The sequence below is a fragment of the Bombus affinis genome, chromosome 10 (assembly GCF_024516045.1).
Source record: "Bombus affinis isolate iyBomAffi1 chromosome 10, iyBomAffi1.2, whole genome shotgun sequence".
Lineage (NCBI taxonomy): Eukaryota > Metazoa > Arthropoda > Insecta > Hymenoptera > Apidae > Bombus > Bombus affinis.
Genome location: NC_066353.1, coordinates 11942832 through 11958941, shown reverse-complemented (window position 1 = coordinate 11958941; position 16110 = coordinate 11942832). Strand labels below are relative to the sequence as shown.

Below are 16110 nucleotides of genomic sequence, written 5' to 3'. Positions count from 1 at the left end.
AGAATAAAGCTTTTCAACTTGACGAATGATAACGATGATAAAAAGAGAACTTCTTTATCGATCGATTCTTCTGACGAGTTATATATATTTAATCTAATTGTGATAATCGAATGTTTATATTTAAATCTTACTCGTACTTTAGCAAACGAAAACGTTTATCAATATTTTAAGAAAATATTTAATATAAAATTAAATGAAAAAATGATACACATCAATAGCAATTCTTTCATATCTATTTTGAAATATTTTTTAATATTAGAAAACTACAATTGGTTTGAAGATGACCGAAAGAATACAAGCGGGTTAAATAGAATGTAAGTGAAGGTGAGCGACACTATTCCTACCACGAATTGATCACTTTTCATCGATGTTGTTTCCTAGACGACGAAACCCCGCGAAATGGCAACAAACAGTATACCTGACTTAATGTACTACGATATTCAAGTTAATCATAGTTTCACTTCGTATCAACTAGCATTCCCCCTTAAGATTTTACTCTCGTTCCTTATTCGAAAGTTACAGTACTTAATATACGAATAATTTGTTGAACTTTGAAAAATTGATAAATATGTCTGTTGCAGAACAATCAGTTTCAGAACATGAAGTTATCGTGCCACCGAGTTTGCCATTAATTCTGAAGGAATTCTGCAAGGCGGCTATTCGAACGCAACCGTACGATTTACTTCGATGGTCTAGCTCGTATTTTCAAGCGTTGGCCAATGGTGAGGAACCACCGACGAAATTAAGATTGGAGTATCCACCACCGAATACCGCTTCCGGTTTGACTCTTGGTTTTCTGAGGATTTTACTTCGTCAATTTGGAGGTATCGATAATAATTATTCGAATATATATGTATAGGTATATGAATTGTTGGAGCAACATAGAATTTTTTATTAACTGTTTCAATATATTATTTTTGATCGATTATCCGTATTTAATATTTAATACCACCGGTTCTTGTTGGTCTGTACTTTATATTCATACTAATCACTAATACATATAATTATTCTAATTATTAATTATTGATGCTAATGAATTAAATAATTATATTAAATATAATTACTTATTAACTGGACATAGAATTATCAATTATAAATATCAAATATTTAGATATTTCTTAGGTATGTTAAACAAAATATGTAATATAAGATAACTCTTAGTTATTATTTTTTTAAAGTAGAACTTTGTGATCTGGGTGGAAAAGTTTTTAAACTGTGTATTTAGATAAGCATCTTTCACCGACATTGAAAAATAATATTTCTTGAATAGATTACAATAAAACGTTACCTGTGGAAACGATACTAAGGCTATGGGACTGCTTGTGTTTGGATCGTCGGGATCTAAATTTGATCTTGATGATCGGGAAATTTCGACGAAAATGCCAAGTGAAAAAATTCTTGGCAATCGCTGTTGGACTTTTAGGTTCCAGCCTCTTTGAAACAATGACTATGATTTGCGAGTTATTTACTCACGAACCTGATGGCGGATCTGCTATGGTTCCAGTTACATTCTTTCTGGAGATATATGGGTATATACAAAACTTACAAAATGTATAATACATATTGATATAGGTAATAAACCGTGAAGCTATAAAACACAACTGAAGGGAAGAAGGATGTACTTATATAGGGCGTTGAAAAAGATATGAATGATATTTATAGGATTATACATATAGGAATTTATGGAAGATATACATATATTGTACTTATATGTATGTATATATATAGAGATCTTGAAATCTGTAGTTTTATATATCATAATAATAGAAAAAATTCTACAATGTTTAGCGTTATTCAATGTATATTTTATTAAATGTGAGAAAATTAATTTATTAATAATAACACCTTTTCAGATATTTAGCTGGACTTTGTTGTGACGGGAGCGAAAGAGATCCTGGCGACGAGGATCCGACAGAATTCATTATATACGATTCTGAATATTCAGAAAATCAAGAATCGAGCAAAAGAAAATTTTCCATAGATCGGGTTTGTTCAGCTACGAGCCAAGACACGGAAGCTGACGCGAATTTAGACTTAGAATTGGTATCAAGAAAGGACATAGACTCTTCGAGAAGTACATTCTTACCAGAAATTATTATCTCGTTCGCACATTTGTTACATAATTTACAAAAATATTCTTCTACAGCTGATATAACGCCGCAGTTAAGCGAAAGTTACGCTAGCCAGAAGAAGATGGTTGAAGATGAAGCGAAACAAGATTTCTCTAGCAAAGAAACTTCACAAATAGAACCTAACGAGATATCCGCTAGCAATGTCGAGTCAAGCAAGAGACCGGGATCTAATGGACAAAAGTTGAAAGGTGAAAATACATCTGCAAAAAGTGTGACTAGTAGTACTTCGGCAGAAAGTTATAGCGAGAAACAGAGCATACGAAATACGGAAGATAGGGTTGAAAGGAAAAAGAAGAAGAAGGTTATAGACGCAAAATTGCTCAAGTATTATCCGAATGTTCCTGGTGAGATAACAAAGAATCTTTAATTATATTACAAACCGATATACATACATATATACAAGCCGAGTTGTAAAATTGTTCGAGTTTATTTATGTTACGTTTATGATTCTTTGTAAATTTCAAGTTTCTTGCAAAATTATCTGAGACTTTTACGTCGCGGTTTCTGTACAAAACCAGTTCTTTGCTATGATTATCATTACATTAATTTTTATAAGATTTCTGTTATAATTCGATATTAGGTATTGGATCTCGTCTATCAGCTGAAGAGGTAGCTAGTGTCGCAATATGGTTGAGCGAATGCGCAAGAGTACAAGAAGGCATGGTTGGCCCGCGAAATCTCCGGCATATGAATTGTCCTCCTTTAGACAAACAAGAGATATCGGAGTCATGACAAGACGCAATATGATTGTGACATGAATCTGCGAAAGTTTTCTAAATACTAAATATATGGCACTAGCGAGTGAAAACAATTAGAAATATTCAAAAGTAGCATTATTTAAAGCAAATTTTAGATTTATATCTTTTATGCTTCGATTTTAGGGCGCTTGTGTTTACACGAAAGTACACAAAACATCCACACATGCTATTGTACAATAAAAAGCAAGGAATACAAGAAATCGTTTTGTATGAATTTGTTACGACTTCAAAAGCGTATGTGTATAAATAACATGTTATACCTACTTGACTAAAATTTTATTGAGGAAATGAGAAATGTTAAACGTTTAAAAACGGTACGAGTGAAGTAACAAAATGAAACAAATGAAATGAAATTATGAAATCTTACTTCTCCTTACTAAAACAAAAAGAAATTAAAAAAATACATATATAAAATACTATTATAGTAATATATAATACTATAATTTATAATACCTTCAACCCTCTATATGCTGAGAGATATCCGACTATAAAAATTCTTAAATAGTTTTTTATTTTCTCCATATTTCTAATTAAATTTCGCTTTGCTCTTTTTTAAACACGTTTTATCACTTTACTGTAAATGAAACCAATGTCGAACATTCTACACGACTTCATAGGGACTTGAGAAACGTGTGGTTTCTTAAAAAATTATTATTACAAGAAAAAACAAAATAGATGTCGTCACAGCTGATACAAAACGGTCAGTCGAAGGAAATATATTTTTCCAGTAATAAGAAAACGTATTAGTTGTAATGTAATAGAGAGTGACGATGAATGAGGCGTCGATTTTTGAAAAACATATTTTTCTGATTTTCCTTAACGCAGTACCTTCACTTTCGTATGTTTGTTGAATGAAATATTATTATCGAATGCAGTTCTACATTCTAAACTGCCTTTTCCATTGTTTGCTTCAGTTCAACGCCAATTGCAAATTTAGTACTTTGTTGCAAATCACGATTTTTCTTTTTACACGGTTCTTTTTCACCAGTGGAGAAATAGAGCGTTAAAACGTACGCAATGTGAAGTGGTCACTTAATCTGAATTTCGCAAACTTTGCGAAACGTAAGCGAGACTGATCTACTCTCAGCCAGTTCTTATTATATGATTATTAGTGTAACAGTAAGTGTTAACAGTTATGTGGGTATGAGAGTGGAGAGGGGAGAGTTTTTCATCCCCGATAGTCAATTAAATATATTTAAACCACATGTAGAATGGAAGTTAGATTTAGACATTTCGAAGATCGCCCATTATTATTATACATATTAGGTTAAATGTCTTGTGATCAAATGGTATCGACATCGAATGATACGAGCATGTTTTCCATGTTAAATGAGAACGCTGTGATGAGCATACAAAGGTTCGAGGAAATCTCTTCGTCTCTTCAACGGAAGTCGTTGATGTGAGTAAACTATCTCAGAAGACTACATCGATAATTCGATATGTAAGTAGGAAAAATACAATTTTCGTTAAAATCTCTTGAAACAGAAGAGCCGTAAATCGTATAAATTGACTGTAGATTGAAATTGACGCTGCGCATGGACGCCTTTATTGCATAAATGGTCTAACGAGTACTGCTTGTTGGCTAAAAGTCGTTCCATTTGCAAATAACTGTCATAGCTACAACGTGTTATTGATGTTTACCATCGATGGTATCATAATGAAAACAATACGAAACAGGTCTCGGCGGAGCATTGTTGATGTGGTTTGCTGACGATATCCTGGCCATGTTGGATATATCATTTGTGAGACCATTCAATATACAAAGTAACCCATTTCTCTCCAAATACATAAATGCGAATCGCATATTTAAGCGATCCTGCCAGATTCTACGTAAATAATGTCTATACCGTTTCAAGGTTACAATCGCTACGTTTGTCCCAATTGCAACAATCGGTTCAAGTTTTCAAATTCCTTGAAAGTACATATTGCTCTAAAATGTGATCAACTAAACATTAATCATCTCTGGACCGAGGTAGAGAATGAATTCAATTTAACGATAAGGCCGCACAATACTCAAAGTGTGGCTGTTCCGGCCAATGACTGTCCTCATGCGAAGCAGACGAAAATAATAATCAGCAATCTCGGAAAATCGAAACAAGACTATTCTTGTTTCCATCGTGGAAAAGTTTATACAAGAAAGTATGGTCTAAAGATCCACATCAGGTTAATATCACATTTTATTCTTTCTATTATCTAACTTATGCATCAAGATGGTTACTTTCTTCTCAAAGAAAGACATCATTCTTTTACTTTAACAATTTTCTCAAATAACAACTAAGATCTGGGAAAAAAATTCCAAGTTTTACATCCTTTCGGTTTCCAGAACTCATACTGGTTACAAACCTTTAAAGTGTCCATGTTGTTCGCGATCATTCGGAGGCCCCAATAATTTCGCTAAACACATACGATTGCATACGGACCGCAGTTTTCATTGGAAAGGGAGATCTTGAAAGACATATAATGTTAGAACATTAAGAAAGTATGGATCACAGTTCGGACAGCTCGTTCGAAGGAATTGACGTCGAATCAGAGACTTGAGTAGATTCTGCGATTGTCCATCCCAGAAAAGCCCATCGTAATTCTACGCGATCCTTTTCTTACATGCTGCCTGTGGTTTGTGACACTGGACTTGCAGAACCAGAGTTCTTTCGATCAGAATCGAAATCGTTACTGTTCCGTTTCAATGGCTTTTATTATTATTCAATAAGAAAAGTGTTTTCGATAACAAAGGCAATTTTGCTGTAATCACAAACGAAATCATAAAATAGAACGTTGTTCACCTTGCAAATAGTTATGTAGTGCCACAAATAGACGAGTTCGTACTCTTACGGCAGATTATTATGGTGCAACATTCATAAGATGAATGGAAATAGGTCATCCGGTACATATAAATATAAAAACTATCATTCTTAATATCACAGATAAAAATCCATTTATTACAATAATACGTTTATTAACGATATTAATAAATATGTTCTCCGGCTGAACTTCGTTTTGGGATAGACTGAATTTTTGACTTCTTTATCATGATGTATGATAGGCTTTGGCGAGTATAATTTAAAAATAACTAGTTTTAAGTTGCGTGAAGCGTTACTTTAAAAGTCATGGATATATAAAATTAATATATCGGATACTCTCGCCAGAAACTATCGCACATTATAAAAAAGAAAAAAAAAAAATGAAAAATTCGATGTGCCACAAAACGAAATGTAAGCCGTTTTTCTGTTTTGCTCTGTTAGTAGCTTGCTCCCGTTAACTCCAAATATTAATCGATGGTTACTAATAAAAAGCGAGTCAAACGTAATCGTACTGAAATGTAGATCTCGCAGGGAATGAAAAAGTGGCGAAACTGCAAAAAAGTTTACAGGTTCTCCTTAAATTTAAACAATAACAGATCGTTTTAATATTTGGAGAATGAACGATGGAAAGATAATTATATCGTGATTAAATTCGATTTTCCAAATGACAACTGGAAACGTATCTCCGTTTAAGTCTTTTATTTCTTCTTTTTCCGTGGTTTGTCTTGTGGTGCTGGTAGGTTCTCTTGTTTTCTCTTGGACGCAGGTTTTGCTCCAATACTGCCGCCTTTCTTTCTCCTTTCCTGTCTCTCTCGCTCCTCCAGCTCTTGATTCTCGCGCTCGATGAGCGTAATTAGCGTGTTGCATCGCCGCTGAAGTTCTAAAGCTGTACGAGACTTTACGAACCAGTCAAAACGAAATTGTGGCGCCGATCTGACTGTGGCACGAAGTTCCTCATATACGTTCTCCTTGTCAAAGCCAAGCTTGTGCAACATACACACGAGGAATCGGTCTTCCTCCTCGGTGTAATTTTTACCTTTGTTCGTTCCGTACGCCACCCTCAATTGATGAAAAGGTGCGCGGTACCTTGCCATTTTGGCGTCCAAGGCTTTTTTAATCCCAGCTCGTCTCTGTATTTTTGCTTCTCCTCGTTCAATTTGAGCCATTACCCTATCTATATCTTGTAACTCATGACATCTTTCCCAAAAAACAGCCGAGTACTCCATCACATCTTCAGGAGTTTTTCCTTCTACTTCCTTGGCTATGTTCTCAATATCATCACGACCATATTTTTCATTAGCTTTTATGAATTGATTAAAATCTCTCTTCGTCCAGTTCGTGAAGCCTTGAGTAAGCAGTTTCTCTTTTTCTGCAACTTCTTCATCGCTTAATGGTTGAGCTTCGTCTATCTTACGCTGTTCTTCTTTTTGAATTCTGGCAGCGTCCGATCCAAGCTCTGGATTTTTTGGAACTTTATAACCGACCGTTTGACGGAAGTAATATATCTCTTGGTCGAGTAATTCGAATAATCGTGGCGGGAAGAATTGGAAATCTTGGACTATCGGTTGCTTTGGTGGTCTAGGTGCTTTTGGGGCTTTTGGCTCTGATACTCGGAGAGCTTCTCTGAAGTAAGCGTCCACCGCGTAATTGGCTTTACGTTCGCGTTTCGGTGGCTCTATCCAGTTACCTATTCCAAGAATCTTTTGTTTTTCGCGGTAATCCTCACCTTCGAATTGGTAGACGGAATCCGTGGGTGCGTCCACAGTGAAGTTACGCAGAGAAGATTCACCTAGACTTTCCAATTTCTGTTTCATTTCCTCGGTTTTGGCTTCACCTTTTTGAAGTATAGTGTCTATGTCTTCGTCGGTGATGGCGCTGTCTTTCGATGCAAATACCTCGTTTGCACCGTGCCTGATCATGTTTAACATTTCGTCCTTGTTCAACGCTGTCTGCTTCGCGTCCACTAATCGCCCCTGTTGAATAACTAGTTTATCTAAACGCAATTTAACTTCCGCACGTTCTACGATTTTTTCTTCCACTGTATTTTCTGTGATAAACCTGAATACGCGGACTTGCTTCTGTTGACCTATACGATGAGCTCGATCCATCGCCTGCAAGTCCATTTGAGGATTCCAATCGGAATCATAAATAATTACTACGTCCGCCGTTGCTAAATTAATACCTAAACCACCCGCACGAGTCGACAGCATGAAAATGAACTTTTCGCTTTCCGGTGCGTTGTATTCGTTGATTTGACGTTGTCTATCCTCGTGGGCTGTGTTACCGTCTAAACGACAATATTGAAAACCTCTCCAATGACAATAATCTTCTAAAATATCTAACATTCTGGTCATTTGACTAAATATAAGAACGCGAGACTCTTGTTGTTGTAATTTTGGCAATAGTTTGTCTAGGATAACCATCTTACCGCAATTATAAACAAGATGTTCATCGGTCGTGTAAGGCGGCCCAGGCTCTGCACCGTCAAATAAATATGGATGATTACAACATTTACGCAGCTGCATCAAGATGTTCTGCAACCTCATCTTCTCAATCTTGCCAGCACCGTTAACTATATCTATGTCCTTCATAAGTACCTTGGTATACCATTCTCTCTGCATTTTACTGAGACCAATGTAGACCTTGATTTCTTTTTTAGGTTTCAGTCCTTTTTCTACCTCAGATTTTAAACGTCTCAAAAGGAACGGTCTAAGGACAGCGTGTAATCTCTCGACTAATGAATTATCACCTAAGAAACTGTTAGTGTTGAACCAAGAATCAAAATCATCCGAACTATTAAATACATCTGGTAACAAAAAGTTGAGCAAAGACCACAGTTCATGAAGGTTATTCTGTAATGGTGTTCCCGTTAACAGAAGGCGATTAGCAGTTTTAAACTCCCTCAGAATCTCAGATAGCTTAGACTTTTCGTTCTTTATCCTGTGAGCCTCGTCGATTACCATGTAACGCCAATTGAACTTCTTAAACACTGATTTTTCCTTTATAACCATCTCATAGGATGTTACACAAACATCCCATTCTCCAGGCATCATAACCTCTCTGATGAAAGTGTTTCGAGTTTCTGCATCTCCTATGAGACAAACTGCTCTCAACGACGGACACCATTTTTTAAACTCGTTCATCCAGTTGGCCAACGTAGACTTGGGAACAATGACTATGTGCGGACCAGGAATGTTTCTGAAGTGTTTCATATATCCCAGTAATGAGATAGTCTGTAGAGTCTTACCCAGACCCATTTCGTCAGCCAAGATACCATTTATACCATGCTCATACAGAGATATCATCCAATTTAAGCCTCGTATTTGATAATCTCGTAACTCACCAGATTTAATGTAGTGCGGAGACGATTCAAAACGAGTGGTTGGCGCGACACTGGCATTACTTTCAGCCAACAATTCCTCGTCTTCTTCTTGTTCCGTCTTACGATGCCTATGGTCACCAGAATCGAATTTCACTTGGGTCTCCGGCTGTTTTCTGGGTCTCCCAGCTTTTACCTTTAAGGGACTCCCAGCCTTGTCCTTCTGATTATTCGTCATAAAGTGTGAGAATATCTCAGTTTGCTTTAGTAAATAATCGAATCGTTTACTACGATCGGTTTCAAGTTTTGTTTCGAAGTCACCACCTCGGGACGACGTGGTCTCGGCCGAAGATCCATTCGAATTATCTCCTGTGTCCCCTGTGTCTGCATTTTCATCTGGCTTCGACATTTTACTCTTTTTTTTTTGGAAAAGATATATTTTCTTGTATGTATAAAATGAATCCGCGCTTTAATTTTACTTAATTTTAATTTTATTTTAAATACGCGCCTGACTTAATTACAATTATTGGTGCATTAGAGGCGCTCTTCTCACTGCAACGTTCACAAACGAATAACACCAATCGCTACCATATTGAATAATGTTGTCCCTCCAAAATCACGAAAGTGGCGCCATCTATAAGCATTAATATTTTAACTTATTTTAAACAAATTACATTGTATGCAATTATATGTAACTAATTTTGTCATTGGATAACATATGTCGTCTCAAAGTATTCGAAATAACTCTTTTATATTTACGATGACTGATTGTTCAGATGTACATAAATCTGAATAAAACACATTTGCAGTCAGTAATTTAATAGAAATTTTGAAGTAAAAAATTGTAATGTTTTTCCTCTAATTAAGGCAATAAAATTAAATAAGTTCGATTTTAAATATAAATACATAACCATATATTAGTTATATTATTATACATTAATAATCGAAAAATAACAACAACGGCTGTTAATGTGTTAAATATAATTATTATACTTCATATATCTAGATATTTTTATTGTTATTTTTAATTATTTTGTATGAAATTAAATACTTTAGTAAATATTTTGGTATTTATTCAAATTGAAAACATATATGTAAACTCCCTAGAGTTCAAGTGTAATAGGGACTTTCTCTGCTTACGGACAGCACGACTTTCTTTGTCTCACGGACAGAGCGACTTTCTTTTGTTTTACGGATAGCCATTTTTGAGAGACACTCATTTCCCGAACAAACGGACAGAGAGCAAAGTCTGATGTAGACAAGACCACAGAATAAAGATTAAATATTTAAAACATCGAAGATTGACGGAGGAAGATCGGTATCTCAAGACGTTGAAAATCGATTCTTGATTTTCAGATAGACATTGTAGAGATCTTGTTATTTATTGTTTACTGTTATAGATTGCTATTAATTGTTGTTTACTCTCGTTCTTCATTTAAGTATTTTTACAATAAGCTCGATCTTCAGACTTCAGAATCGATCACCTGAATTACTCCGAGATTTACGAGTTTACAGATATATATATATAATTTAATTTTATTATTAATAATATTATATGTAAAACCAGAGAATAAAGCTTTTCAACTTAAAAAATGATAACGATGATAAAAAGAGAACTTCTTTATCGATCGATTCTTCTGACGAGTTATATATATTTAATCTAATTGTGATAATCGAATGTTTATATTTAAATCTTACTCGTTTGTAATCGTACTCGTTTCTTCCACAATTATTTTACGGACACAAATAAAAACATTGTAAAAAGCGAACTTTACCATTTTCCTTGCGATTCTAAGCCATTTCTTTTACCCATCATTTAGTAAACTAATTCTTCTAACTTCTCAAAAAGGCTTAAGTCATTTGGTCCAATTTTTGAAAACTTATTTTGCTTCAAACTATGTTCAAATACTTTCATAATTCACAGTACATGCGTAGTAAACGAGAATAGTACGTTTAATATATTACTGTCTTGCAAGAAAATTTGCCGTTGAAGATAAATCAGAATCGAAATTTCCATAAGTTAATTCGCAAGGAAAACATAAAGATCAAAGGACGATTAGACAAGTCCAAGCGATGTCATTCGATCATGATTTATGCACGCGTGCGAGAGAAATGAGCTCCTTTATTTCCTTATCAATCAAGAATTCAGATGTATCTTTTGGCAGCATCCCCCATCCTAAGGGAACTATGTTAGTTTGCAGCTGAATGAAGTAATGTCCTGGTGAATGTCGCACAACTTGTGTGCGTCACGTGTTCGTACTCCCTGTGATCACAACTAAATGTGAACTAAGTTCGATGATGATCGAACAGAGAAAGGGCATACAGTCCGAGAGAATAAATGAACCATGATCCAATGTTAAATGTCAATATTTTATCAATTATAAATTTATAATACTGACAGTACTAACGCAAAGGGTATAGAAGAACTCATTAGAACTATGAGAAAATAATTAACGCCATTCAGTTCGTCTTGTTGAGTACATTGTTGCATACGCAATATGTGATTCCATCAAACATTAACGTTTTATAGTCCATAAAATATCTTTTATCTCTTTTTTTGAGTTGTGTATAAATAATGTACAACTAGTAAGAAATAACATATAACTTTATTTGAATCAAATTATGTACATACACGGTTTTCTGGAAATAAAATAAATACAAACTGCGAAATTAAAAAGATATTCAGTTTAATGGCATTCTACTGCAATAATATCCTTATTATTTTAACAGTAAGTACAAATTTGGTACATTTCATATCTTCAACAATTATTAACCGGGTAATTTTCTAGTAAAAAATTGTACTACACATTAGGATAGAGAAATATTAAAATACTATAAACTAATAACACTTTAAAATTGCTATACATTTTTTAAATCTTATATAAGTTCTCAAATTTCAGTGTAAAGTTAATATACATATCATGATACACTCATCTTGGAGAAAAATTTATGAGATCTAATCTTCCATTTTGTTAAGAGAGAAACAAATAAAGACAATCAGTACTTTATCAATATCACAGGAACGTTTTACTTAATTTTAACGCGACACTAAATATCTATTTGTTCATACCTTATTATACATTATACCTTATAATGTATCGACTCTTAGCAATGAATGTTACCTTCTAAATGAATTTTTTAAAACAAACAAAGAGATTTGTATTTTGTTTCTTCAAATATCACTTCTAAATTGTGGATGGACTTGTAGATGTAAAACACACAATAAAATAGATGAATTATCTGTTAAAATAGTACAAATTTGTATGGGAATTATCTGTATAAAACACAATCCTATATCACATAAAATGTTTAGAAAATGTTGTCCTGTTTAAAAGATATCAATATATTTATCCTATTTTTGCATTTGTACCTTAGACTTAAACGAGTAATACGGGTAGTGCTCGTATTCTGAATAATCGACGCACTTGATGATAAAATAAGTGATAGAAAGTCGTAAGAAGTAATAAAAGGATAAGACATAACAACAAATTTCTGGCCCTTGTTCGATTAGTTCTCCACTCAAGGAGCTTATGTCGATGAGTGAAAAGATTTCGATATTGCAAAGGCAATTCAAAAGTACTGCGTAATGGATAGAGTGAGCGATAAAAATCGTTCAGTAATGCCCGAACTATTTCGTTCTCAGAACGTCGAAGGGGATCCATATCGTCATTTAAGCAAATAAATTTTCTAAAATAAAAGTAAAATTATCCCTAACAATCCTTAAAATCCTAACAATATAAAAATGATCACAACTACTTACTTTGGATCTCTACGTATCTCGTCTAAAAGTTGTACTGTTAAAGACACGTTGCTTGTTAACATTTCGAATATTTCATTTCTTCCAGCTTTAATTATTTCGTGTGGGTAAAGTTTTTCTTGACTGAATTTGTTTTTAATTTTGCGTGAAACCGTTTCGCATTTTGCTATCAATTCCTTAGTTACAATCGGCTATAAAAACATAAATTATTATTATAAATAAAAGATTTTCTTTTTAGATTTAAGTATTATGTAAAGTTTACAAAGTGTTTGCTCACAAGAGATGAATCCAAATATCTTTCTCCAGGTGGTGGATTTAATACTTTAGTAACTTTTATATAATTTGAACAATTCGTTATTGCATTTTCAAATTCAACGACTAGACTATAATCAAGAGGAAGTGGATAAAGTCTAGATAAAAGAGTCCTAATTTCTCTATCAGACCAAGTGCTGAAACAGAATTACTATTTTAAATAATACTTCTGTTATTTTCTTTCTTTTTCTATTATTACTATTTTAAAATAGTATAACTACCCTGATTTATCCGTGTCAAATGTATCAAATATTTCTTCAATTGGTACTTTCCGTTTTTCACTAGCTAGAAAGTAAAAGTAAGAGAAAGCAAATTGCATATCCTCGGAGTTTCTAACTTTATGGCTAGATGTTTTTCTAAATTCGTGCTCGAATTTTTGTTGCATATCAGCAACGATCCATTTATCTATTAGATGAGGCATATGAGCGGGTACTCTTCTACGTTCGAAACCATATGCCATATTATATATTCTATTCACATATAGCAAAGATTCGGCATATGTATCAAGTTGTCTTGTTCGAAGTTTCCATTGATCAGAATGAGTCGATTTATGATTAGCTTTTGTGGTACTACTAACTTGTGGTAAGTTCATGATATCATCATTTAAATAACGTTTCAATTGCAGACGTCTCTCAGTAACGTTCAATGTTTGATGTCTTATCTTATTTATCATTTTTGATATCATCGATTTTTGGGTTGGTACGGTTTGATCATTTTCATTCAATTGTTCATTAAAATATCTTTCAATGGAACTCACGTAATTATTATTTTTGAAATTATAAGATTTATTTATATGCATCTTTAGATTTGTGACTGTGTTTGGAAATGTTTGTTGAACAGACAATTGTGTATCATTCCACATAGTACTTATACTTCTGTTTCTAAAGATATTTAAAAATTTTAATCCATAGTTAGTATCCTCTAGAGGATCTTGTAAAAGTTTGTGTGGATAGTCTCCCTCTTCCTCGAGAGCTTCACTGTCAGTAGGAACTGGTGTGCTATCACAATCTCCTCCTGTAAAAAAGATTAATGATACTAGTTTAAGTTTACATATATTGTTAGGTTATTAAATTTGTTAATAGTTGTTATTTCAAAACAAATATAAACAATGAGTGCTACCATCAAATTCACATAATGTTGTATTACAAGCAGGATCACATGATCCATCACCCACCCAGGCCCAAGGACAAACATCCGAACAATCAGGAACCCACCATGCAAGATACACTTTTTGGCCACTTGCTTGTGTAATAAAATCTTCTGGCCACACTTCTGCTCCAAGCATTACATCATCATTAAAATATAAAAATTTATCTGAAATTCCAGGAATTCTGCAAAAGTAGAAAATTACATTGTTAAGAAGATTACAAATAGCTATTAACCAGATAATATAAACTGTTATGACTGCTATTGTATGATGAATTTGATACTACCTATGAATATGACTTTCAATAGCTGGACTAGAAAATGTTGGAAGATCACTTTTATTTAAAAATATATCTTCATGAGTAATAAGTGTAACTTTAGGATTATCCATATCTAACCAACTTGGTATTTGACCATTTGTAACAATATACACGTGTCTCACCCAGGGTGCATACATTTCCAATGAACGTAATGAATATCTTAATTCATCTTTATCACTAAATCTGGAAGTAGCTGTATTAACGTCCATGATAGGAACATGCTCTTTAAGATTTTTTAAGAAGACTGGATCTGACCCATTGACCCACGTATATACAACATCTATTGGAACATGTTGGCATAATTTTTTTTGGAAAGAGATACCTAATATATTATCATTGAAAGAGTGAAACACTGCTTCGTATTTCTCTTTACTCCATGTTATCCACATCTGAAACGTTAGTATTTAATTAGAATAAAAATTTTTATTTTGAATTTAAGAAATTCAGTAACTCGAAATTTACATGCAAATTTGACATTTACATTAAAATATTATCTCACACTTAATTAATAAATAAAATATATTCTATGGATAACAATAAAACACAAATTTTTAATAATCAACAAAATAGACAGATAGAAAGATAGATAGAAAAACAATGGGGAAAATGAAATTCCTAACCTCTCCAAAATGAACAATGCCGATAAATATGCAAGTAAATGCTGTCAATATCACTAACAGCGAATATTTATATGAAAGTAGATCGTAACACCGACGCTGTAATAATTTCCATGTGCTCATTATATTGATAAAGATTCTGCATGCGATTAACATTGCTACAATTACAATACGAATTCATATAACACTGTTTACACCTCCGGCTGATTTCAATCATTGATAAAAATGTACTGATACCGGTATATACTCGTTGTTATCGTATACAAAAGTCTAGTAACTACCGTGGTAAGGGATAAGCGGAACCAGACTCTTAATGACCGGATAATGTTGGCCCACTTGTCCGCGGTATGGCGCTTTAATCCATTTGTTAGGATTCGTTGTGTAGCGCCATCTGGTGCCTACAACCTGCAATATCAATGTGTTATGTCGGTAAATTCATGTATATATCCTCAGTTGGTAAGCAGGTTGAAGCGTGGTTGCGGTTTCCCGTCGTACAATTATAATACATATATCATAATCATAATTATTTGATAATAATAAATTTCAATTCACTGCTCCATGGCCATGTATTGTGGCGAATTGTCGGTCAAATTAGAGCGAATATAGTAAAAAACTATCTGTTGTCGTAGTGAAGAACGAGTATCTTCGTGCAAAATGAAAAGCATTACATAGTACAATATTAATAGTTACAACATTTTTAATGAATTAAACAAAACTTAAAAACAAATTTATTTTCCAATAGATGCGTATAATATATATATATGTAATATGTACATACAATAAATGTATAAAAATATATATATTCAAAAATTGTATTCTTTTAATCGAAATAATAATACTTATTGATGATTCACATAATTAATATTTAATTAAATAACATTTTTCTGTATCGAACGAAATACTGTATAAGTATTTTAAATAAATTATGAAAGATTATGAAGTCATTTAATT

The 16110-nt window shown here is 33.4% G+C and overlaps 3 protein-coding genes across 5 annotated transcripts; 1 reads left to right on the top strand and 2 right to left on the bottom strand.

Annotated features, from left to right (window-relative positions):
- Positions 1–378: 378 nt before the first annotated feature.
- LOC126920959 (uncharacterized) lies at positions 379–3362 on the top strand. 2 transcript variants are annotated; one of them, XM_050732011.1, is made up of 5 exons: positions 383–824; positions 1271–1529; positions 1854–2074; positions 2147–2476; positions 2713–3360. In XM_050732011.1, exons 1-5 carry the CDS (start codon positions 569–571, stop codon positions 2862–2864), a joined length of 1218 nt encoding a protein of 405 aa, XP_050587968.1. In that variant the 5' UTR covers positions 383–568; the 3' UTR covers positions 2865–3360. The 2 variants fall into 2 exon arrangements, with proteins under 2 accessions (XP_050587967.1, XP_050587968.1); XM_050732010.1 differs by having other exon boundaries at positions 379–824; positions 1854–2476; positions 2713–3362.
- Positions 3363–5796: 2434 nt separating this feature from the next.
- On the bottom strand, positions 5797–9670 carry LOC126920947 (chromatin-remodeling complex ATPase chain Iswi-like). Its single transcript, XM_050731975.1, has one exon. The coding sequence runs from the start codon at positions 9414–9416 to the stop codon at positions 6387–6389; it is 3030 nt and encodes a 1009-aa protein (XP_050587932.1). The 5' UTR covers positions 9417–9670; the 3' UTR covers positions 5797–6386.
- Positions 9671–11594: 1924 nt separating this feature from the next.
- LOC126920949 (N-acetylglucosamine-1-phosphotransferase subunits alpha/beta) lies at positions 11595–15486 on the bottom strand. Of its 2 annotated transcripts, none has more exons than XM_050731978.1 (7): positions 15163–15486; positions 14510–14931; positions 14196–14407; positions 13298–14111; positions 13042–13213; positions 12768–12955; positions 11595–12694 (listed from the first exon to the last, which is right to left on the bottom strand). In XM_050731978.1, the coding sequence occupies exons 1-7, from the start codon at positions 15313–15315 to the stop codon at positions 12385–12387; spliced, it is 2271 nt and encodes a 756-aa protein (XP_050587935.1). In that variant the 5' UTR covers positions 15316–15486; the 3' UTR covers positions 11595–12384. The 2 variants fall into 2 exon arrangements, with proteins under 2 accessions (XP_050587935.1, XP_050587936.1); XM_050731979.1 differs by having other exon boundaries at positions 13298–14090; positions 15163–15484.
- Positions 15487–16110: the final 624 nt, after the last annotated feature.

What these genes read in the sequence shown, in the direction of transcription:
- LOC126920959 (XM_050732010.1), top strand. Translation starts at nt 569, where the DNA reads ATGTCTGTTGCAGAACAATCAGTTTCAGAACATGAAGTTATCGTGCCA. An exon ending in TTCTTTCTGGAGATATATGG is followed by an intron (nt 1,530 to 1,853) that starts GTATATACAAAA and finishes ACACCTTTTCAG; the next exon opens with ATATTTAGCTGGACTTTGTT. An exon ending in GTATTATCCGAATGTTCCTG is followed by an intron (nt 2,477 to 2,712) that starts GTGAGATAACAA and finishes ATTCGATATTAG; the next exon opens with GTATTGGATCTCGTCTATCA.
- LOC126920947 (XM_050731975.1), bottom strand. Translation starts at nt 9,416, where the DNA reads ATGTCGAAGCCAGATGAAAATGCAGACACAGGGGACACAGGAGATAAT.
- LOC126920949 (XM_050731978.1), bottom strand. Translation starts at nt 15,315, where the DNA reads ATGTTAATCGCATGCAGAATCTTTATCAATATAATGAGCACATGGAAA. An exon ending in TTTGACACGGATAAATCAGG is followed by an intron (nt 13,214 to 13,297) that starts GTAGTTATACTA and finishes ATTCTGTTTCAG; the next exon opens with CACTTGGTCTGATAGAGAAA. An exon ending in GATATTTGGATTCATCTCTT is followed by an intron (nt 12,956 to 13,041) that starts GTGAGCAAACAC and finishes ATGTTTTTATAG; the next exon opens with CCGATTGTAACTAAGGAATT.